Here is a 26,340-nt window from a genome sequence, read left to right on the forward strand (position 1 = left end):
TTCTGTTCTCTCCCGAAAAGTGGACTCCATTTTGTAGGGATTGCGATGGAAATTTGATGTGGTTATAAATATAGTTGCTTTGTATTTCGACAACAAAAAAAACAGCGTCATAATAATCAATATATGCTTGAATAGTTAACTTATATGTTCCTTGTTGAACAGATTTAAATGGACTATATATAAGATTTTTAAACATTTCCTTCTTTATCATTGTTTATACAAGAATACTTCTTTGGGATCGCCATCAGTGGGTGGGGACTGTTGAAATTGACATTAGAGGCCTCGTGTATTTTAAATATATTAGTCTACCTTTGTAAATTAGAAATCTAATTTTTTTTCACAATGAAATGGATATAAAGTATAAGGAATCACTGTCTAGTTAGTAGAGTATGCTAGGGACATCAACCTTAGTTTCCAACTATTGTTGATGCCCCTTGCATAATCTACCAACTAGACAGTGTTTCCTTAAATAGTTATATACAATATAAAATGTCATTTAAAGTAGCACGAAACAGATGGCATTATATTGTTTGAATAATGAAGGATAACCTCCTCAGTCTCGAAATGTTGTTTGAAATACATAAGAGCCTCGGTTTTGATATTTCAAACAATATTTCGAGACCGACAACCTAAATATTGAAACAAAGTGTGCAATTTTTGATACATATGTGACAAGTGTTTTGTCATATGGAGCTAAGATATAGGGTTTTCACAAGGCCAAAGATGTTGAACAAATTAATAGTATAACTTTTGTAAGAGCGGTCTTATAGGTGTGAAATTATGTATCCCAAACCATATACATGTAGTGTATTATAAATTAGGCAAATTAAACCTCTGTATCTTTCAAAGAAACTTCAAATTTTGAAATATTGGCTTAAAGTTTTAAAAATACAAAAAACTGTATATTAAAAGGATGTTATGAAGAATAAGGTAGGAATAAATGACAACTGGTTTAATGAAATTAAGAATGAATTTGATAAGCTTGGTTAAAGTTATCTCCTGTTCCAAAACTTTGATACTCAGGACTAGAGAATTTGTAATAGTTAAGCAAAGATTCTTTGATGTGTCTAGTCAAGAAATCCTTCACAGTATTAAGATGTCTTAAAGTTCTAAGGGAAATTCGTATCAGCATAGTATAGCCATTTTTGTTTCCAGAATTATTTATCAAAACCTTTTAAACATGAATACAAAAGAGTATCACAAGCTTTAGACTGACTAGTCATAAATTGCGGTTTGAAGAAGATAAATATGTTAATGAATTGAAATTACAGAGTATTATGTTCATTATGTGACTTGAATGATGTAGAAGATGAATAATCAATTCCACTTTATATTAAAATATCCTGTATATCAAGGTATCAGAATTCAATATATTAAACAGTATTATGTTTTTAAAAAAAACCAAAAAAAAATCTAGTGTCTTCAAACTATTGTTTTTGTTCAAAATATCAAAGAAATATATAAAATGGGAAGATTTTTCTTCAGCGCTTCACAACGAGGAATAGACCTACTAAAATTGTTTGCAGCATATAATATGTATGTAAATATTTAATTGAAAGATTTGAATATATATATTTTGTTAATATTAATTGTCTGATGTGCTATATGGCATAAGGAAATAAAGAATTGAAAAGCTTCCTTATTTAGACCCCTGTTAAAAGAAGGTGAAATCAGACTTCCGGCATTAGAATATGCATTGTTTAAATCATTCTTTTTTTAGTAGCAAAAGCAATATATTTTCGTAATTAAAAAAAAACAAGAAGATACTGTCTTTGAAGAGCAGATCTATACACTGTATAAAATTCCATCAGAATCGGGCAAGAAAAATGTGTAAATACTAGTATATAACTAAAATGAAAATCAGACTGCCTGTATATATATGCACCGTATATTTTTTTATTTATACAAAATTTTATTCACACAAAGTGAATGGGATCGGGCAGCAGGCAAAGGCTATTTTAGCCCTCTCCGTATAGCCCCGTATATACTCTGTGTAAGAGTGCATATAGTGCAGATCGAAGTGACTGACAGTGTGATTATACGTAATTAGATTGAATTAATTGATTTATGAATTTTCCTTCCATCTGTTAATTTATTACATTTCTATCTCTGAGTTATGCTTAAGTCATCTAACCTTGTAAGTTTGTGTGTCTTTGGACAAAGGTGTGTTGCTACTTAGCTACACTCTTTTTGGGGAAGGTTTTCTCTAGTCAATTAGAGACAACTTTGATTCATCAAAATTATAAGCTTGAGGCATCTTAAGAAATAGGCCTATACATGTATAAAAGATATCTCAAATTCAGGATACATACTGTAAAATCATTTATTTATCTGGGGATCAAATTTTCCTTGTTTGAGGAAAAATTTGGACTTGTGGATGTCATATTGTGGATGAAGAACTGTTGAGTAGTTATGTATGTGATCATGAAATTTTGCATTTCGTGGTGGACGTAAATTCATGGATTTCTTCATATCATAAAACCAACAAAATTTAAACCCACGTGAAAATTAGTGATTTCACAGTTTGTGCCATTGTGATGTAGTTTGAGAGCTGAAAATATGTGTATGCATTCCTAGATCTTGTAGTATGCAGTTTTTTAAACATAGAAGTTGACATAAGAATATACACTCAGCTTTTATATACCTTGACTTAAACCATTTTCTTCAAAACTGATAACAAGTTGCATACAGTTTTTGCCATTTTATTCTTAAACAAAACCCGTATCTCTAACATGAAATAACTCTACACATTTTGATGTGATCACTAACTTAAAATTGTTGATGCAACAAAAAAACAAGAAAATAAATGGCATTATTCAGATCATTCCATCACATTTGTATATACCATGAAGAAGTATATTAATACTTCTTGTCAATGAGTGAAACATGATGATTTTTACAACTTTTAAACAATGTTGATGCAACCACTCAATACAAATAAAAACACACATGTACATATCTTTTCAACATTCAAATAATAACACAAAACATGGCCTCTGAAATACTGAGGTAAACATCTTTGAGGCAGATTTTTTTTTATTTCTTTCCCCATTAAAATAATTCACCATTTTTTTCTTTAAAACCCTTACAATAGAACACACATACCGGCTCATACATTTTAACTGGGATATGCTTTAGATCAATGCTTATTCTGGTAACTACATGTACAAACAACTTTGACAGAAGATGGTAAAAGATACAATCTTCACACACATCTGACATATATTTTCAGCAGAATGCCTTTTACAACAGTTCTGTTGTTGACTCTTCCAACAACATTTTCAGTTCTTCACTCAACCCTTGAATCACAAGGGGGATAACCCAATTCCTTTGTAGCAGCAGTGGATTCATTTCTATTCACGAATCTGGCTGGCTTCCAAGAGACCCTTTGTGAAGCACATTGTGAAAGGAGTTATCTTCCCTTTCTTGTTTTAGGTTTAATACTCTAAATAGGTTGTATCACAGTTCATCACAAACGTAAAATAATTCTTGATGAGGTAAGCCCATTTCTTTGAGTAAACCATAACCACATGAGTAAATGTAATATCTAGTTCTTCAGTCAGTTTTTGTCTTTGGTTGAATTTCATCATACTGTAAAATAAAAATATATATATGTTTTCAAACTAAATATGACAATGTTCAATACATAAATTCAAATCATTTTTCTATTCAGTACTGGCAATTCTTTTTTTACAGTTTCGGATCAGTCTACATTTTGAGCAAAAATAAAAAAAAAAAATGATATGTGCCATCATAAATACTGATAATTTAGCAGTAGGGAAAAATCTGCTTTATGTTCAAATAAATACAACTTGTTTAATATATCAAAATTTATATGTTTTAAAAATTCCATATTTATTATGTCTTTATGGTCTCTGAACAAAAAACAATAGGTCATATTTTTCAAAGCTCTTCAAGTCAGATGACAATTTGAAATATTTGAAAAATGGTTTTTGGTGCAAAAAAAAAAAAAGCAGGAAATAGTCAGTGGATGTATATACATGTATAACAAATTTACCAGAGCCAGCTGCCTGCCTATATTTCCCATGGTGACTCCGCCGGAGAAAAAGATACAAGGCAGCCATGATCTTACAAACAGGAACTCAGCTTTAGAGTAACTGAAAGAAAATATCAGAACAAAGGTTAATCACATGCATATTTCACAAAAAAAAAATTTAAAGTAAATTTCCCTCCATCACATGATCAAACAAAATTTCTCATGAGCTGCAGAAATAGCTATAACACTGTACTTTTTTAGGGAATCGAAGAAAAAAAACTGAGACACAAATACATGTACTGTTAAAATTTTCTTTTCCAGATAGCCACAGTTCTGCAGCTTCTATTATGTCTATGGAAAAGGTTTCGTTATTTATCAGTGATTGGTCATTTTCATTTAGCATTTTTTTTTCTCTATCATCATTTGATCTTCCAACAAGAGGCTAAAAATCAAAATTTTTGAAAAAGTAAAATGGAGGGTAATTTTACTGGTAAATGTTACCAATCAAGGAAACAATCCTTTAATATTTGTGAGAAAATTTCGCTATTGTACTTAAATTCATGATCAACAGTCCTTTAGAAATTTGTTTTTCTCATGTTTAAGCATCTTTTAAAAACTTAATTGTTCCACAATATCATTGAGGAATCTACTTTACAATAATGCTTTGTAAGAAGATTTTTTTTTCTTTTTAACTTACTTGTAAACACCATAAAAGACTAAAAGTTGTGTGACTAGAGTTGCTAGGACGGCGATCCCCACCCCCAGGCCAAATCCACAGGGGGACCGGTCAAACAACCACCACAGACCTATAGACATGGCAGCTAGGGTCATGGACAGCTGCATATTGTCCACAAAGTCCAGTTTCTTTTATTGTGGTTAAGGATCATTCAAAATGAAATTAATAATTTTTTTTCAGATTCTTAATTCTTGCAATAAAGCACTTCAACCCATACTGCTTTTTCTGGACATTTTGACTAACACACCATATTGCGTCTTTTTATTCATATTTATCACAACTTATTAATTTAAAAGTAGCTAACCAGAATACACGTATTCTGTGCTTTCTATCTGCTTGATTTAATTACAGGTAGTGCAGGTGAAACAATGATTTGTGTACACAGTATATCATAAGTTTATGATCCAATGTTCTCAACTTGTACATGTATGATAAATACTGACTTAATCAAGATTCACATTGCATTCATACAAATCTGTCTTGGTTAACTGAGCTAAAAATATCCATAGCAGGTACTGCATGATAGGTGATAATCTGGCATGATCGTTATCATAAGTCATAACCTACTGTAAACAAAAATAAATACTATTACATGCATTGCATGTACAAATAAGTCTCTCTTGTATCATCCTGTTTCATTTTTGTAACATACATGGTTGGGCATATAAATGGGTATGTGCTATTTCAGTCCGATGAAAATCAAACCTTCCACTAGCTAGCTCCTTTGATGGTCATGTGGAAAAATGCGACCATCAAAATAAAGGAGCTACTCCAAGCTAGTAGAAGGTTTGATTTTAATGAGACTGGTGCCATTTTCAATAAAATACAGGTCTGCCCTGGCATTACAATCTACAATATAAACATGTTTGTGTGTGAAGGATACAGCACTAGCATGGTTGATGCCCACAAATACAGCTATACATCTCATGACTTTGGACCACTCCCCCTTCCTGGACTCTGGGTCACTGATCTGTAAATGTCGATCTAGACACGGGTATAGAAGGCCTATCATTGCTGTAAAACAGAGAAAAGGCTTGATTAGATACATCTCTACATTGGTGCTGGATTAAATGTCATATAGTTTTGAGGTTAAACTTTGGTATCTGGAAAATGGATTGATCTTAAATACCATAGATTGTGTTTAGTTTTCATCACTTGTCTGCTGCACATCTGTTTGACCTCTCAAATTTTCTTTTAAATTTATCTTTTTTTTTTTAGTTTAATTTGTAAGATGCTGAATCTAAGTTTGGATTTACTAGCTTCTAAGTTAACATGAATGTAACATTCACATGTTAACCTGCAGACCTATACTCTTCAACATGTACATAAGGTCAGAGACTTCATAGATAACCCAGATACTTCATAATATCTAGGTCACTTCTGTTTATAGACCCTGTCTGATTCAGTTTTCAGGTGACCGTCCCTATCTGCTATCTAGACATGTAGATATATACAAGTAGGACACAAGTACCTGGATAATTATACCTACTCACACAAATACTGACACATGCAGACACAAATTCAAATTGTTGCAGACAAGATGTAAACAAGAGATCTTAATTGGCAGTCTGACAAGTATTTTTATCAATGAGGGTTATTATGTGTGTTTAGCTTATATGCATGGGAATTAGCCACTTTGTTACTAGGAGAAACATTTAATCTTCATGATTATGAAGTATCCACTGTGTTACATGTAAATAGGAGAAACATTTAGTCTTCATCATGTAAAGATTAGGTAATTTTCTTGGAAGGTGGTTTTTGTAAATGTCTGTAATTCGCAAATTGCATTATGTACAGTCACATTATCTTCTCTGCAGTGCACGCATACAAAACATGTCATTAAATATTGTCTGCATGATTTTATCATATCTTCTTCAACTATTTAAATAATACATGTAAGTCCATCCATTCTGAAAAAAACCCATCAAATATCATAACTGTGTTTCTAAAATATGAGAAATGCATGTCAACCCATACCAAAAAAAGGTACAGATTAGGCATGCCTATTCTTGATAAATATAGGCACAAAAAAGGTATACCTAAAGTATACAAGTTTGGAACCACTTCTTCAAGTATAGGTAGCAAATTGGTACAATATAGGTACATTTCAGGCACACATAAAACATTAGATTGAGAAGTGAGGCATACCTAAAGTATGCCTATACATGTGCTAATATTGTACCTATATTTAAAAACAGGCACAATATAGGTACTTACAAAGTTTGGCATATAATTCAAACATTCAGATAGGTACATTTTAGGTATACCTAAAAGGTGCCTACATATCAATCTATTAGGTACCCTCAAGGCTGTGCCAAAAGTATGCCAGAGGTATACCAAAAGTGTACCTACAAGGTACCTATATTGTACCAAAAGCATTAATAGGCACATTTTAGGTACTAAAAAAGCACAATATTGGCACATCATCTAACTAGACCAGTAGGTACATTCCAGGCATACCTAAAAAGTGCCTACATATCAATCTATTAAATACCTTCAAGGCTGTGCCAAAAGTATGCCAGAGGTATACCAAAAGTGTACCTACAAGGTACCTATATTGTACCAAAAACATTAATAGGCACATTTTAGGTACTAAAAAAGCACAATATTGGCACACCGCATAACTTTACAAAAAGGTACATTTTAGGCATATGAAAAAATGGGCTTTTGTCGACAAATCAACCACAAAACCCAGTTAAAAATTTCTTTCTCCATGAAAGGTTTTTTAATTTTTGGCCTTACATGAAAAACACATACTTAATTATCATTCCTTGTGAATGGGGCAGGTCTATATTAAGGAAGAATTTAACAATAATTATCAGGTACAAATAAAAATTTATTGCATGATGCTACATGAAAAATATCTCTTTAAAATCCTCTCTACAAACAGAATCTACATATGACAAATCTATATCTAAAAAAAAATTAATATTGTTACCTTTAAAAAAATAATGATATTTAATATCATTCTTTGCAAGAAAAAAATAAACACACCTTTTCAGCATATAAAAACATAATTAATGTAATTTAAATACACAAAGACACTGTAAAGGTACTGAAAGTATACTCCATTTCATGTCCTTTTTTTGGCCACACATTATTCACTTGCAACATGTGCAATTCATGTTATCTTCATTACTTTCATAGAGTTCCTACCCATTGCACCACAGAATTTTCTGCACAGTAATAGACTTTTTACCAGGGTAAATCCTCATTGCTGTACAGTTGCGATTTTCATCTGGACTCTTTATAAAAACTGATCCTCCATCTGAATGTACCACGCAATTCCTTTTTTCTTCTTTCATGCCATTCCCTTCAATTCTGAAAAAGTTGTTGCTCTTGAGTCTTCACTTACTGAGTGACATTTGAAATTATTTTCAAAAATATTACATAGATGAAATCCATGCCTGAATCTATAGGGGAGAGGTCCGGGGAGTCTGGAACTTCCTTCCTACTTGCATTATTGTGTTATTAAATGTATATATACTTAATCAATTAAAAGTGATTTGGACCCCCCTCCCCCTACCCTGTGAAGATCTGCATCTGAAATTCCTAAAATTTACAATGGAGTTTGATAAGTGGTGATTAATTTTATATATTTTATATATATATATATATATATATATATATATATATATATATATATATATATATATATATATATATATATATTTTCAAAATCATATTAGATTTCATACTTACTGATAGTTATAGTCTTTATGCTTTTACCCCAAGTTTAGAATGACTACAGGGAACAAGAATTTTGCTGAAAAAGAAAGTTTGTTCATGAAATTATGTGACATTATTATTTACAAAGTTTACACTCATTAGTATACATTCTTATTTTTTTTTATTATTATAATACTGAAACATTGTCACTCTGAATTAAATGATGTGTGTCCCCCCCCCCCCCCCCCTTCCCCTGGCATGAACCAAGTGGAGAGATAGGGTTGAAATGATTTTATGTAAACTTAATTACTTATAACATAAATTCAAATCAGTTATAGTTTTGTTATATTATGTTTTATAAATGCTGTAATTTTGATACTTTAAAACATGTTAAAAATTATCCCCCCCCCCCACATTTTTTTTATATAGAGATCTTTACTTTATATTTCAAATTTCATATGCCAATGATTAAATTTTCACACTGTTCATTTGAATTTCTGTTTAACAGTGGGACGGACAACTTCGGAATGGACATTTTTCCGAACTTGCGCACCCTTTTCCTTTAAAGCTATCATCTTAGGGTTTTTTTTAAATGGTGGGGTTTTTATAATCAAATTGATTTATGAAAAAAAAAATTCAACATTTTCTGCTAGTTTTTGAGATATTTGAGTTCAAAAACAAAAATCCCATGGGGAAACATGAACTTAAAAATACCCCACAAAAAACCCCACAAAAACCCCATGGGGTTTATTTTTCACCCCATGGGGGAAAAAACCCCACGAAAATCAATGTAGGTTTTTTAAACCCATATGTTGCTTATATTGTCATATGGGGTTTTTTCTCCCACGTTTCTTTATCATGGGGTTTTAAATCCCATGTATTGATATATTTACTGTAAGAAAATTCCTGAAAACTTGGGTTTTTTTCTTAGACTAATGGATCATTAGTAGCTTCTCTGTTTCTCATTCTATAAAAGTGTATAGTTATAACAAATATCTATTATTTTTCAAATTTTCAAGTATTCATTCTTCAAATTTTTGTTTATGTAAAAGAAGATTTATATGAAAACAGGTTTCTAAGGCAGTTGCCTCCCATAATGAAACATTCATCATAAAACTCTTCACAGATTATTCGATCGATGACAATTAATCTGAATATATTTAAAAATGAAACAAGAAAATTTAATACCAACACAATAGCAACCAATTCACAGTGTCCAAAGAGGGTCTCTTTCCTTAACTAATGTATATTTATATATGTTAGGTTTATATGATGTCTAGTTTGTGATTTTTTAAAAAATCTCCATTCCCCTTGCATTCACCACTAATAAGATTAAAATTCATGTGCAATGTATCTACATATTTAATTAATGGAACTCAATTCAGTTATATATCACAAAGTACAACTATTACAATCTTTTGATTCACCCAAATATTTAAAAATAATATATTTATGCCTCTTGGATCCACCACTTATCAGTTTAGATCATGACCACACATGACATATTATCTTAATGCTTAAAATCAATCAGCCATATCAAGGATATTAATGACTATGGCATAGTCATTAATATCCTTGATACACCACAAATATTTCTTTAAAAAATGAATATCCACTCCCCATGTATCAACCACTAATAAGTTAAGTTCTTAATCACACATGACTTGTAAGATTAAAGTTTGAAATAAGTTAGCCATAATCATTATTATCCTTTTACCCACCACAAATATTTAAAAATAATATCCGCTCCCCTTAGATCCACCACTTTTAAATTAAGATCATGTTCACACCTGACATAAAAGCTAAATGTTTGAAATAAATTAGCCATAATCATAAATCATTAATATCCTTTGATCATTCACAAATATTTAAAAAAGATAAATATCCACCCCCCTTGGATCCACCACTTATGAGTTTTGATCTTGATCACACATGACATATAAGTTTAATGTTTAAAATCAATTAGCCGGAATCAGTAATGTCCTTTTACCCATCAGAAATATTTAAAAATAATATCCGCTCCCCTTAGATCCACCACTTTTAAATTAAGATCATGTTCACACCTGACATTAAAGCTAAATGTTTGAAATAAATTAGACATGATCACAATTCATTTATAACCTTTGATCAAACACAAATAATTAAAAAAGATAAATATCTACTTCCCTTGGATCCACCACTTATAAGTTTAGATCTTTATCACACATGACATACATGACACATGACATATAAGCTATATGTTTGAAATCAATAAACCATAATCATTATTATCCTTTGACCCATTAAAAATATCTATCTACTCCCTTTACATCCACCACAACTCTTATGGCTTTCAAAACAATTAATATCCACTTGCATTGGATCCACCACTTCTTAGTTAAGATCATGATCACACACAGAAATATTAACTAAACGTTGAAATAAATTTGCAAAAATCATTAGTATCCTTTGATCCACCACAAGTATTTAAAAATTCAATATCAACTCCCCTTGGATCCACCACTCATAACTTTAGACTATATACATGACTTATAAGCTAAATGTTTGAAATCAATTAGCCATAATCATAATTAAAAAAGATGAGACAAATATCTCATGTCGCTTTGTCTTAGGTAAATGAGAAAAGCAATAAACGAACGAAAATATTACAACCTACAGTATTCCCTTAGATCCGCCATCATGTCTTTAGATATTGATCACCTATCTGATTTCTTCTTCTTTTTTATCATTAGGTAAGGTATCTTAATTATTTTTATGGATGAATGAATATTATGAAAAATGAAATTAGTTGCATCTCTATGCTACTCTGTCTGAATTAAAAAAAAAAGCTGAAATAACCACTTAATATCAGCCAAAAAAGCAGGTACAATAAATATGATTAAATTTACTACTAGTAATTTTTTAAAGTTTATTCCTGTCATCAACCAGCTCGACTGTTAAATCTACATTGGATAACGAATCAATTTAGGCTTTACATCTGTACATAGATCATGTACATTATAAATTATTAGTAATATATAATTGGAATTCATCAAAAATTCTTTGGTTTCTAATTAGAAAAAAAGAAGTTCTGAAATTATTAAAACTAAATTTTCATCCTGCAAGGTGCAGTCAGGCAATATTGATCTCATTCTGACAATATCACTTTTTTTCATTGAAATAGATCTACATGTATGTTAAACATGATATTTCTTTTTCTTATGATACTTACACTTTCTGACTATAAACTAAATTATTGTAAGAAGACGTTTATTTTTACAGAAAGCATTTATATGCATGCATTATCAGGTCAAGGTCAATTAATCCCTTTTGATGTGTTCTTTTGATTTTTGTCCCCCACCTTAGCGAATAAGAGAGGACATTAAATCTTAATATTCATCTGTCATCTGTTAAATGGTCGGCTTATCAATGTCACAAAAACTTAAACTTTGGTTATATCTTTTGAATGAGATGAGATAAGGCTTTCAACATTTTCAAATTATACATGTATTACCTGTGCGAATTATTCCTTTCTTAATACAGATTACACTATCATGATTTTTTACCAATTTATCTTGACCTTGAAGTATGACATACTTTTCATAAATATTAATTCTTCCTTATGACTTTGATTTAGAAGAGATAGATTTTTCATATGTCTGTTGCAAGATATTTCTGAGCATGCTTTGATTTCTGACCCCTTGACCTTTGCCTTCATGTTTGACCTAATTAGAAAAAAAACTTTGGAGCTACAGTAACTCTTCAATAAGGTATTTCCATAAATATCGTATGATTCATAATGATTGGTACTCTGTTTTCAAAGTGATAATTTTTGGTTCACAGTTTTTTAAAAGGAAAATAGAAATTTCACATCTATATATCACTGCAGTTGTTAAGATCCACCCTTGTGTCACAAGGGTGGATCACAAGTTGTGAGTACCCCATAAAAGTACATGCAGGGATTAATTATTGAACTCATTCGCACAGACCTAATGTTATAGAATCCATAAATTAACTGAACTTGACCTTGTTTAACCTTAGACAGGCACAATGTGACACACCCTACTGATATATGGGACACCCTGACAGATATTCAACCTCCCTAAATTGACTGTTGAGTAAGACTAAGAAAACTAATAAAAGTTATATTCATTTTTGACCATGTATATTCCTCTAATATCCATCATGTAGAGCTTGATTCCGTTTTGCAAGAAATAACCACCAAATTCATAGCATGCTAATACTTACATCACTGACATGTATGATGTAAACAAAACTAGGGCCTAATTCCTTCAGACACTGACTGCAGAATTCCAATTGGACATTTTGTGATGTTAATGGAATAATTCACACACGCCAAATCAATCGGACTGATTTAAATACTTGCGTGAATTAATCCTTATTAAAATAAAGTTCTGAATTCCATCATTAGGCCTATACATCCAGACAGGTGGTTTTCTTCATTTCCGCTCTTCTGTAGTGCGACTAAAATGGGTACCGAAACTTGGGCCGAGCCGGCCGGGAATTTCGAAACTGAAAACCGTGTTTTTGACAATAACGGAATAAATACACATTCTTTTTTCATGAAATTTACTGACATAGTTTATTACTATAAGATTTGCCTTCACTGAAAATTTTAAATTAAAATGTTGTGTTTATCCATCATTATCTCCGCTTGTCCTTTTCAAGGTGACTAAAATGGGTAGCGAGCCCGGTTTACTCATTTTATCGATTTACACTTAATTTTGGTAATATATTTTCAATTATTTCCCATAAACTATTTAAAACATCTTATATTTGTAGTAATATATACCGATTATTAATTCAGCTTAGTGTTTACTAAAGTGCCGAATACACGATAACCCACCTGCAGTAGATTTATATATATTTTGTCATTGTTGACTTTTCCATTCATTTATTCATTTATTTATTTATTTATCAACACAGGATTAATCTACAGTTACAAGCATATATAACATTAAATTAGGCCTAATATGTACGATTGCGTAAAGTCCCTTGCTCGGGCCCTTTATCATGTTTATCAAGCACATATATGCAATGATCGAGATATTTTGTTCACACCCGTTTCTGTCTCAAAAAAAGTATACCCCTATTCTTGTCGGTCTGTTGTAAAAAAAAAATTAATTGTATTTTTTATACGAGGAAAATGGACTCTCAGTGCAATCTTCGGACTTATTTGATTGTAAATGCATGGTAGGAATATCAAAGTTTAAATCATTAATCAAAAGTAAAATTCTTTCGACCCTACCAACCCCCATTAATCTTTATTTTATAAATGTTATTCTTTATAAATAATATTTAATATTTATCTCATTTTACAAATCCATGGAATTCGCGTATTTATGGTACTAGGTATGGGGGAGGGGGGGAGGGGGCACATGATTGTTTAATAACTTCAGCAATGTTCAGTGCGTAGAGCATGGTCGACCCACTCTGTACACACTAGATAGAAAATATATTGTAAGATTCACCCCCAGGGCTGTATTCCGATGGGGTACAATGTAACCTAGACGTACATCACACGTGTATATATACAAGGATTCGGTTCCACACCTAAGTAGTGACACCTGTCATTTCCTGTTTATATTGCATAATAGTCGTCTAGTTCCATTTTAGAGCAGTCTACATGTACTTTCAAGAATGTTATACTTTCTGGTTTTAAAATAATGGTTCAATTTTTGTATTTCAACCTAGGAATAATAAAAAAAAGATTGTACGCTTTTTTTTTTGAATTCAAAGTTTTCAATTATGTTCTTATTAGAGATTTTGAAGGAATTAAATCATATTTCACATCGTTTTTTTTCTATTAGGTTTTCAAACTCAGGACATATAAAGTGTCAGTTTGTTCAGCATTAAAAATGTTAGTTTGTTCAGAAGTAAAACGCAACTAGTGATTTGACTGGATTATCTAGATCTGGGGTGTGTAAATATTGGTTTCTCGGAAGTTAGCAAAAGGGGGTGGGTAGGTTTAACTCCAGAATCTAGTTGCTGTATTATTATTATTCAAACATAATGTAAGATTATGAAAATAGATATAACCAACAAGGTTGATGAAATTTTCATGGTATCAAACTCGGATTAAAAAAAAGAAACAAATTCACGCTCTGTTTATTTTACGACACCCCTGCGCAAAAATATGAATGGTTCTGTCCAAACCTAAAGCGTTTCGCTATCATCAAGGTCAATATATCGAAGTAAGGTGTTTTGTAACGTTTACGAAAAAATTAAAGGCTGTATTAATCAGTAAATAAATGATTAATGAAATAATAGTTTTAATTCTTCCTTTAAAAATGTCTCATATCATATATACTAATCTAGTCTTCTTACTACTCAGGACAATATTTTAAAAACAATCCGCTTTATATAGTTATGTCCCTTTCTAAGATCGAAGATAAAGATTTAAAATACATATGGTCATTTCATTAACCTGAAATTTTTTTCCATCTAAACAATAAAAGCTAGTGTATTTTCATTTAACAATAGCTTTGACATTAACGTTTTATTTTGAAGGTTTAAGAAAGAAAAACGACAAATTATGGAATTTTGATTTAAATTCTTCATAAGTATCAAAATCTGTCTCCGGAGAAGACTTGGTATATAAACAATGTAAGAAACGAGGAAGTATGGATGGTAACTATTCTTAATTTCATGTTACACTCAAAACTTGTATAAAGACAAGTATCCAAATAAAATAAAGAAATGGTACATGTATAAAATGTAAAGTAATTATGAAGAGAAAGTATAGAGGGATTCAACCATCTTACACGTTTTCAAGTGAGTTTTACTACATATATATATATTTAAACTGCACAAACTGCACAACCTTAATCAAGTACATTAATAACACCAATTATAGAGTATAAACGGAAATCTTAAATAATATTTTTCTAGATTTCATCGATATTTGGTAAACCAAAAAAACTAAAAATTTCTAAGGCCTGATTATTTCAGAATGCTTAATCTATTCCAAACTTCCCCTCAAGTGTTGATATGCACCTAACAGAAATTTTTGTTATTGTTTTATATCCCTATCTCTCTTTCTCTTTCTCTGTGTCTCTGCATGGTTTTTTATTCCACTTATCCTGTCAACAACTAAAATTGAAATTCTCTGGGAAAAAAAAATTATATAAAAAAAAACCTTACTGCGGGTGCAATAATTTTATACAGAGTCGAGAGAGAGAGGGGGGGGGGAGCCATGTATTAATTAATGACCACTTAGTACTGGCATGCAATGTACCTAATTATCAAATTATGTTGATTTTAATTGGAGTGAGAACAGTCTTAATTAAAACCCTTTGATTAGTGTTGTCATAAAAGGGATGAATTGCAGATTGATTTTCAATTTATTAATTCTGAAAATCTGTATAAATTTGTAAAAGATCAATTAAATTGAAATCAGTGAATTATCCCTATTTCACACCTTTGAAAATATATTGGAAAATTTTGCCCGAAGGAATGTTCTCACACCTTTCAGAGTTTCAGTCTATATGATGATTTACCCGGTATATACATATATTCAAGAATTCATTTCCACACAGACTGATCATTACACAAACCATTTCCTGTTTACTATATCCCTTTGTGTATACATAGCTGGTTTCAGAGTAACTAGCTACTCTAATTTTTTTTTTTTTTTTTAAAGTTTTCCTAGTAAAAAGCACATTTCAAAGTGTTCATTGATGAAAATCAAAAAAAAAAAAAAAATAAAAAAAAAAAAAATGAAAAATTAAATTTTTTTTGTAACTTTACTAATTGATAATTATTGTGTTATTGCCATGGAAAACGGTCATTGACATATTGATAAATTTCCAAATACTTGGATGTAGGCTGAGACATTGTAACTGTTATTTATGTCTCTGATGTAAGGCTTCATAATGTTCGAATGACCTTGAAATGTTATACATACATGTACATACTGTACAACTGATTTATGTATATACGTTAAACCTATGAACTGTATGGTTCTTGGTAATAAACAATACAATGGTTTGCTCATTCAAAATCATTTGCAACTTATTTTCATAAATAAGAATTCATACATGTATTACTCAACTTCTTCATATATTTCTTATTAAACAGATTAAAATGTACTGAATCTTCATGGAATACTTTTCCAACATTTCTTTTTAATTTTACTAAATTAATTTGTGACATATGACCTTTTCTATTAAAATGTTCTTACTGGTGCAGATTTTAACAACTTAAAACAGAGTTGAGACTTAAAATTATCAATTGTAAGAGGACTTAAAATTATAAATTATAAGAGGACTTAAAATTATAAATTGTAAGAGCTAGGACTTAAATTTACATAGGGAGAATCAATCATCATGTTATACTCAGTCATTCGTACTAGTGTGTTCTCTTAACTGGCCATAACTTTCTTATTTTTCAATGAAATTTGGCAAGTATGGATTTATTTTTCTTGTAAAAGTATGGTCTTTCTTAATCCTAAGTGATTAAATTGTAAAACTAAAAGAGAACATAAATTTATATAGGGAGAATCCACCATCATCATCTAATACACAGTTAGTTGTACTAGTGTGTTCTCTTAAGGTAGGTCCGTACTTTCAGAATTTTCTGTCAAACTCTTTATTTTTTTATTTGAAAATCTTGAGTAAGTCATAATCTAACCAAAACAGGGAGAATCCATCATCATCTAATACGCAGTCAGTCGTACTAGTGTGTTCTCTTAACTAGCCATAACTTTTTCATATTTCAATGAAATTTGGCAAGTATGGTTTTATTTTTCTTGTAAATGTATGGTCTTTCTTAATCCTAAGTGATTAAATTGTAAAACTAAAAGAGAACATAAATTTATATAGGGAGAATCCATCATCATCTAATACGCAGTCAGTCGTACTAGTGTGTTCTCTTAACTAGCCATAACTTTTTCATATTTCAATGAAATTTGGCAAGTATGGTTTTATTTTTCTTGTAAATGTATGGTCTTTCTTAATCCTAAGTGATTAAATTGTAAAACTAAAAGAGAACATAAATTTATATAGGGAGAATCCATCATCATCTAATACACAGTCAGTCGTACTAGTGTGTTCTCTTAACTAGCCATAACTTTTTCATATTTCAATGAAATTTGGCAAGTATGGTTTTATTTTTCTTGTAAGTGTATGGTTTTTCTTAATCCTAAGTGATTAAATTGTAAAACTAAAAGAGAACATAAATTTATATAGGGAGAATCCATCATCATCTAATACGCAGTCAGTCGTACTAGTGTGTTCTCTTAACTAGCCATAACTTTTTCATATTTCAATGAAATTTGGCAAGTATGGTTTTATTTTCCTTGTAAATGTATGGTCTTTCTTAATCCTAAGTGATTAAATTGTAAAACTAAAAGAGAACATAAATTTATATAGGGAGAATCCATCATCATCTAATACGCAGTCAGTCGTACTAGTGTGTTCTCTTAACTAGCCATAACTTTTTCATATTTCAATGAAATTTGGCAAGTATGGTTTTATTTTTCTTGTAAATGTATGGTCTTTCTTAATCCTAAGTGATTAAATTGTAAAACTAAAAGAGAACATAAATTTATATAGGGAGAATCCATCATCATCTAATACGCAGTCAGTCGTACTAGTGTGTTCTCTTAACTAGCCATAACTTTTTCATATTTCAATGAAATTTGGCAAGTATGGTTTTATTTTTCTTGTAAATGTATGGTCTTTCTTAATCCTAAGTGATTAAATTGTAAAACTAAAAGAGAACATAAATTTATATAGGGAGAATCCATCATCATCTAATACACAGTCAGTCGTACTAGTGTGTTCTCTTAACTAGCCATAACTTTTTCATATTTCAATGAAATTTGGCAAGTATGGTTTTATTTTTCTTGTAAGTGTATGGTCTTTCTTAATCCTAAGTGATTAAATTGTAAAACTAAAAGAGAACATAAATTTATATAGGGAGAATCCATCATCATCTAATACGCAGTCAGTCGTACTAGTGTGTTCTCTTAACTAGCCATAACTTTTTCATATTTCAATGAAATTTGGCAAGTATGGTTTTATTTTCCTTGTAAATGTATGGTCTTTCTTAATCCTAAGTGATTAAATTGTAAAACTAAAAGAGAACATAAATTTATATAGGGAGAATCCATCATCATCTAATACGCAGTCAGTCGTACTAGTGTGTTCTCTTAACTAGCCATAACTTTTTCATATTTCAATGAAATTTGGCAAGTATGGTTTTATTTTTCTTGTAAATGTATGGTCTTTCTTAATCCTAAGTGATTAAATTGTAAAACTAAAAGAGAACATAAATTTATATAGGGAGAATCCATCATCATCTAATACGCAGTCAGTCGTACTAGTGTGTTCTCTTAACTAGCCATAACTTTTTCATATTTCAATGAAATTTGGCAAGTATGGTTTTATTTTTCTTGTAAATGTATGGTCTTTCTTAATCCTAAGTGATTAAATTGTAAAACTAAAAGAGAACATAAATCTATATAGGGAGAATCCATCATCATCTAATACACAGTCAGTCGTACTAGTGTGTTCTCTTAACTGGCCATAACTTTTTCATATTTCAATGAAATTTGGCAAGTATTGGTTTTATTTTTCTTGCAATGGCATAAACTTTCTAAATCTTACATGATAAGTTGTAAAAGAACTGAAATTTACATGGGGAGAATCCATCATCATGTCATATTCAGTCAGTTGTACTAGTGTGTTCTCTTACCTGGCAATAACTTTTTCATATTTCAATGCAATTTGGCAAGTATGGTTTTATTTTTTTTTGTAAATGTATGGCCATTCTTAATCCTTAGTAATTAAATTGTAAAACTAAAAGAGAACATAAATTTATATAGGGAGAATCCATCATCATGTTATACACAGTCAGTCGTACTAGTGTGTTCTCTTAACTGGCCATAACTTTTTCATATTTCAATGAAATTTGGCAAGTATTGGTTTTATTTTTCTTGCAATGGCATAAACTTTCTAAATCTTACATGATAAGTTGTAAAAGAACTGAAATTTACATAGGGAGAATCCATCATCATGTCATATTCAGTCAGTCGTACAGGTGTGTTCTCTTACATGGCCATAACTTTTTCATATTTCAATGAAATTTGGCAAGTATGGTTTTATTTTTCTTGTAAAAGTATGGTCTTTCTTAATGTAAAATGATAAATTATAAATTTCTTGTATTGAGCAATTCTAACTTTATCAAAGTATTTGTTTTATATTTTTTTGAAACATTTAAGGAAATGAGAGACTGTTTTCTACTCAAGGCTATAAATCTTAAAAATTTAAATAAATTATTGAAAACGGAGGAGCTTTATAGCTGCCTTATAGACATAATTTATATTCAAAAAATAAATATTAGATTTTATATAGTCAGTCCGTACCTGTATGCGTATTGAATGAATTTATTAGAGTCCTTGATCATGCTGACCAGTGAAACCTTGAGGGCTTTAGGTCTTTTCTTTCATTTTATTTCATGTAAATTTGCTTGGTGTGGTACATGTATTTTTTTTCCATAACACCTTCCAAACTCTACCAGTTCGTCTTCTTTCATCTCTTTTTTATGATTTAAATTTATTAATTCCTTTGAAAAAGCTATAAAAGTGTTATATTGCATGAAAGAAGACAAACTGGTTCTTTTAATCACTTTAAAGAAAGCATTTTTCTGGTTTAGGATTGAGAAGCTACTGCATTTACATATTATTTAGAATGGAATACAATGGGATTTATTCCCAAATCAGGGCCAGTGGGCATAAACATCTATAAGTATAATATACTTAACTTTTGTCAGTGTAGCTGAAAAACAAAATCCGGATAAATATAACAGTTTAGTCTTTGAGTTTTACGCTATTTGTCAGAGTCACCCATATGTTTCTTAGAGTACGACTTATACATAAGGAAAGAAAAAGATGTGGGTGACAATGGTGCCAAAATGAGGAATTAGAAGTATCACAAGTCATGATTTGATTTGGTCTCTTTCAATCAATTTCAAAAACATTCTTTGAAAAGTAGAGAAGTTTTTGTCTTTGTTTGAATCAAGTCCATTATGCTACAAACAGCAGAGCTCAAACTAAACTCCATGTAAGTAGAACAACTATCATTACGATGTGATTCACGATCAACAGTGTTCAATAACAGGTCACAGGACTGAGGAGTCGGCAATTTTATCAGTAAAATAGTGAAAACAATAACCTGTGAGCTACGCTAGCGCAAACAAAGTCACATTATTTTTTACATTGTTTTTCTGATGAAATTGCCGGTCCACTCCATTGTCTTTTTTTTATATAATCATTTATCTCCCCCACTTGGAATATTATAGATTAACTTTCAAACTTTTATTTGTTTACTTTTTCACTTACGGGTCAGTCAAAAAAAAAAATAATAATAATAATTCCCTTCTTATCATGCTCATGCCATGTCTAATTTACATATGCAGTGATAAATGTACAGTACTTGGCCATAAGTGAGTCATAATTTTATTTTTCCACTATATATTTCATTAGGAAACAAATTTTTCTAATATATTCTTGCAGTGTCATTTATTGTTTCTTTTTAATGTCTAAAACACCATAAAATGCAGAATTTGTTGTAGTTTCTTCACATTATTTCAAAATAGTTCTATCTTTATGCATTACCGTGAAATCACAGGTCAAGTGCAAAACAAAAATTTTAAGACTTTAATTTGTTAAGAAATCTTAGTCATTTGAGGTTAGAAATTTTTGTCAAGTCAATATTTTATGATTTATTCTCAATAGTTTAAGTATGACAGGGGTTCAAAATTCCTCAAGCCCGACGTCCCGGACTAACAAATTCCGGATCCGGACTCGGCATTTAGAATTCGCCAAAGTCCTGGGACTTGGCTATGTTTTTTGTTTATCTTTTTTTTTAAGTTAAAAAAATGATCGTAAAGCTAAAAATAAAGCAAATTCTCAAATGTATTACGTAAAAATGTGGGTTTGTGGTCGTTAAAATACCCATAAAACATTACGAACGTTTCGAAAATACAATCCGTCTTTTTATTTTCCGTTGCGGTTAGATTCTTGCTTTTACGCAATTCCTCATGTTTCCTCCTATTTGACAAACGGCAATTAGTCTATTAGTTTTTTAGATTTCGGTTTTAGCTTTGACTTACAGCACATTCTAACTGCTATTTATTGTAACAGATGGTTTATTCAGTAGTGAGTATTTGTAAAAGTTATTTTAATGTACCAATAACCTATCAGTCTGGTACTTTTGAAATACTCATGTATGACTATATGACAGTTTATGGAGGAAAAATAAAACATATATTAATACATATAGTCTTTATTCATTTAATGCAACAAATGGAAATAAATTATAAGTAACATAAATTTAATGATGTATAGGTTAATATGGACTTTCAAATTTCTTCCTCGGACTTGCCTAAAATTTACTCTTTAAGTCCTGGACTTGACCATGACAAAAAAAATTTTGAACCCCTGTATGATTTTGTTTATCATTTAAGATAAGAAAATTTTAATAATTCTGCATGTTTCAGTGAAAAAATCATGAAAATTGAGCTAAAATTGACTTCACAACAAGTTTTTATGAAAATAGGTTTTTCAATGAAATATATAGTGTAAAAATAAAATTATGACTCACTTATGGCCCGGTACTGTATATCAATGAATTTGAAAAAAAAAATTAATTAAATTGTTACAAAGTTGATAAAAAATGTACATGTATTGTACTTAATTTATGTTGCAACTCCAAACAATATTTATTTTATAATTCTCACTTGATAATTACAAGCATTAAGAGAAATAATATGGGTTTTTTTACCCCACATGAAAAATTATGGGATAATAAACCCCACATTTTATTTCTAGTTAAACGTGGGTTAAAAAACCCCACGAAAAATAATATGGGTTATTTAACCCCATGGGGTGAAAAATAAACCCCATGGGGTTTTTGTGGGGTTTTTTGTGGGGTATTTTTAAGTTCATGTTTCCCCATGGGATTTTTGTTTTTGAACTCAAATATCTCAAAAACTAGCAGAAAATGTTGAATTTTTTTTTTCATAAATCAATTTGATAATAAAAACCCCACCATTTAAAAAAAACCCTAAGATGATAGCTTTAAAGGAAAAGGGTGCGCAAGTTCGGAAAAATGTCCATTCCGAAGTTGTCCGTCCCACTGTTGTTTGTTATTATCGCCATGCCCATGCAGAGGCTACTGTTCTACCTGTTCGGCGATATTGACACATTACTCGTAGTATTTTTTTTAAAAGACTCTGAAACTGTGAAACACTTTTTTGTCTTGTTACACATCTGGTTAAACAAAATAATAATTATTTAAATCTCTTTACTTCATGTGTAGGCTGTATCACTGGCTGCACGGCCATCTTGAATCAAAACAAACCAAAACTCTACGGTACAAATACCTAGAATTTCGTAAAATTTACATTTGATATTCACATTCTAATGCATTCTTTACGTGCAAAAATACATAAACAAAAAGCAGCATAAAAATTTACACTGAAATAAAGACTCACCGACCTATAATTCTCCGATTTCTTTTTGAGGTTTTCATCTCGGCCAATTTTCAAATCGTCTCTGTAATGTCCGCGCTATTCACTGACCAATCGTAGACTTCGCTGGAGTCACGTGATTTCATTAAAATTTATTAAATTATTCATAAAATATTTCGTGTAAACAATTAATAATTATAACAATGAACATTTAACAATTATTTAATGAAACCCCAACTTAAACAGAAAGCCGATTGCGATGAAATCCTTGAAATTTAGCGTGGCTATTTTGGGTAAATAATTGAACCGCCATCTTGAACGCCATTACTATTTTGTGTTTGTTTACATAACTAATCCTCTCAAATTGATTTGGCCCCCTATTTTTTTTTAATTATTCATAATTTTCTTACGTGTTAGATTTCAACTAAAATCTTAATTAATGTAACTGACACAAGAGAGTGATACAAACATCGAAATACATGTATACTTGGACCATCATGTAAATTATAACATGTATACAATCCATAAATGCTTAGTATGTGAATAATTATAAATGACAAGCACCTGTATTTTGTGCATCTTGGGGGCTATTATTTATATGAAATTTCTGTAAATGTACACATTTTTTTTTTACTGCTACTTCCTAACTACCGGTAATAGTTAAAGCATCTCTATTTATTTCATTCTGTAATTTATTCTTTTGTATTTTACCCATTAATATTGAGCTGAAAAATTTAATGAAATCACCCTTTTGTCATGTTTGTGGAGAACTTCATGTGATACACAAACAATTTCTGCAGGGTGAAGGTCATCCGGTATTAACACCTGTGTCACTCAGTGAAGAATACTGTGGAAATCAACATCGTTTTGCATTCAAAGATTAACAAAGTCTATTTTAAAATACACCAGTAACTGGTCTAATGGATATAAATTCTCACCCTATAAAGTTAATTTAAACATCCCATACATTTTTGTATTTACAAAACGTACGAGAGAGAGAGAGAGAGAGAGAGAGATAGAGAGATATGCCGTGATCGCGTAATGGGACCTCTACTGGACATAGACATGTGCATATAAATTTTATTACTGATAATTTATAATACAAAGTTGTATCTGTTACAACTAGAGGGGTTTGCTAGGCAAACCTGGTTTTGAAAAAAAAAAATGTATTTAGTTTTTAAAACGGTTAATATCTTAATAGTTTATCAGTTTATTTACAGAGTTAAAAACATTCATTTATCATTAATTTGTTGAAGAACAAAAGAAATTAAAGAATAATACTGCAAGAAAAATACTGAGAAGCATCGTAACTAAGCAGATTTGGGTGTTGGTTACATGACTTTGTGTCCACTTCACTAAATGCACGGACTACCTGATAGTCTCTGTGGATTACCTGTGTATTGTGTTCGTTCAAGCGGAAAGTGAATTCCTGTTTCTAATTGATATATACATATTTCACAGTATTGCAAAATGCAACAAGTTGATAAAATGACATGTAAAAAAAAATAATTTAACAAGTGTGTGTGTGTGGGGGGGGGGGGGGGTGGGTTAATGGTCAATGGTCAATATAATTGTATAGTGTTTATAAGACAATCCCTTATGTCTTAGAGAATGTTAATCAAAGTTACTAAGAACTCTGTAAGACAAACTAGGTCATATTTTAAGAACAGAAATGGATCTTTACCTTTTATTTTCCTTAAGAAGATTAATTGAATTAATGATAATTACATATTTGGCATTTGAGAGTAACAATGTTATTACCCCTCCCCATTTTTTCTTTCCACAACACCACTATATATTATACCGAGGACTTGCAATAATGATGTGAAATATGAAGTATAATGAAATTAAAAATTAAATGCACAACTTGTTTGAATGATAATTCAACCCCACCCCCCACAACCCCACCCCACCCCACCCTGCTACAAAGAACCAGTCTTCTAATAAAGTATTTAAATTCAGGCACTTTGAAAAATGACTAAGTTCAAAATAGGTACATTTTAGGTACACTGGAAAATATATAAGTTCAACATAGGTACATTTCTGGCACACTGAAAAATGACAAAGTTCATAGTAGGTAAGATGGAAAATATCTAAGTCCATAATAGGTACATTTTAGGTACACTGAAAAATGACAAAGTCTAAAGTAGGCACATTTCAGGCACACTGTAAAATGACTAAGTCCAAATTAGGTACATTTTAGGTACACTGAAAAATGACAAAGTCTAAAGTAGGCACATTTCAGGCACACTGTAAAATGATAAAGTCCAAATTAGGTACATTTTAGGTACACTAGAAAAAAATTAAGTTCATTTTTGGCACAGAATAGGTATGCCTTTTCTGTACCTATAATAGTAGGCACACATTAGGTACTGAAAAGGCACAAAAAAAGTATGCCTATATGTACCTTTTTTTTGTATGGGAAAGTCAAACTTTATATTAAAAATCTGGAATAAACCTGGAATATATATTCATTTGGTGTATTTACAACACTGAGAGTCAGTTAAATGAAGAAAAAACCTGAAGGAAATACAGTGGCATTTAAAATCTACAAAACTATATTTAGGGGGTATATTAAATGTGGTAAGCTACAATAACTTGTCAAAATGCCTTCTAGGTTCTAGCAAGTCCCTGTAAAGAACAGAAATTGTATGATTTACTAAGATTTTGTTTAAAATTATACCTGCAGCGGCTCCACACATGGGCGGCACCCACCACTCTTTCAGAAAAAGGTTCTCCAACAGTTCTGGGGGTAGTTTGACTGAGACATCACCCTGTCTGTTGATCTGTAGCAGGTTCATGAAGACAGCAAAGAAATTGCCGATCAGAAAGAGAACTGTACCTCGAAGTAACAGACCCATCTTGGGAATACCTACATAAGAGAAAATGTTTGTCAGTTATTCTATAAAATTAGCATACAAAGAACTTCACAACATATTTTAACACAGTCAGTCAGAGGCAGACTTATAAACAGCTGTTTTGACATAAGAAACAAAAATGGACTACATAAATGTTGCAAGTTAAGTGTGCTTATAATGCAGACAAGATGTACGCTAATAAAAGATTTTGGAAATACAAAAACTGATAAACTACCGTTATATACCACGCACTGTCCACCTGCAGTTTACACTAGCTGTGGCAAAAATGTAAACAAAGTTCCTAGGAATAATTTTCAAACATTCTTCTCTATAATTTTATGTTTTGACACATCAGAAATAAAACCTGAATCTTACCTGAGTGTAACTGTTGTTTACAAATTTTTCTGTCTGTTGATAACGGTTACTTTTCCTATATATACACTGATTTCTGGTGACCGGTGAGTGTTATGAATTCTGACGCCTGATGGTCGTACCATAAAGAAATCTCGGATGATATACAATGAGCCAATCAAAATCAAGGAATTCTTGAATGATTAAAATTATCAACCAATCAACATTTAGATTTTTCTCCCGCCATGACTGTC

At 30.8% G+C, this 26,340-nt stretch overlaps 1 protein-coding gene across 1 annotated transcript; it reads right to left on the minus strand.

The window, feature by feature from the left end:
* Nucleotides 1-2,686: 2,686 nt before the first annotated feature.
* LOC134230018 (insulin-induced gene 2 protein-like) lies at nucleotides 2,687-26,254 on the minus strand. Its single transcript, XM_062711793.1, has 6 exons — nucleotides 26,111-26,254; nucleotides 25,561-25,749; nucleotides 5,617-5,747; nucleotides 4,695-4,861; nucleotides 4,019-4,118; nucleotides 2,687-3,591 (listed from the first exon to the last, which is right to left on the minus strand). The coding sequence occupies exons 2-6, from the start codon at nucleotides 25,736-25,738 to the stop codon at nucleotides 3,556-3,558; spliced, it is 612 nt and encodes a 203-aa protein (XP_062567777.1). The 5' UTR covers nucleotides 25,739-25,749; nucleotides 26,111-26,254; the 3' UTR covers nucleotides 2,687-3,555.
* Nucleotides 26,255-26,340: the final 86 nt, after the last annotated feature.

This window comes from Saccostrea cucullata, unplaced genomic scaffold (genome assembly GCF_032062105.1).
Source record: "Saccostrea cucullata isolate Sc308-1 unplaced genomic scaffold, CSIRO_AGI_Scuc_v1 ctg1153, whole genome shotgun sequence".
NCBI lineage: Eukaryota > Metazoa > Mollusca > Bivalvia > Ostreida > Ostreidae > Saccostrea > Saccostrea cuccullata.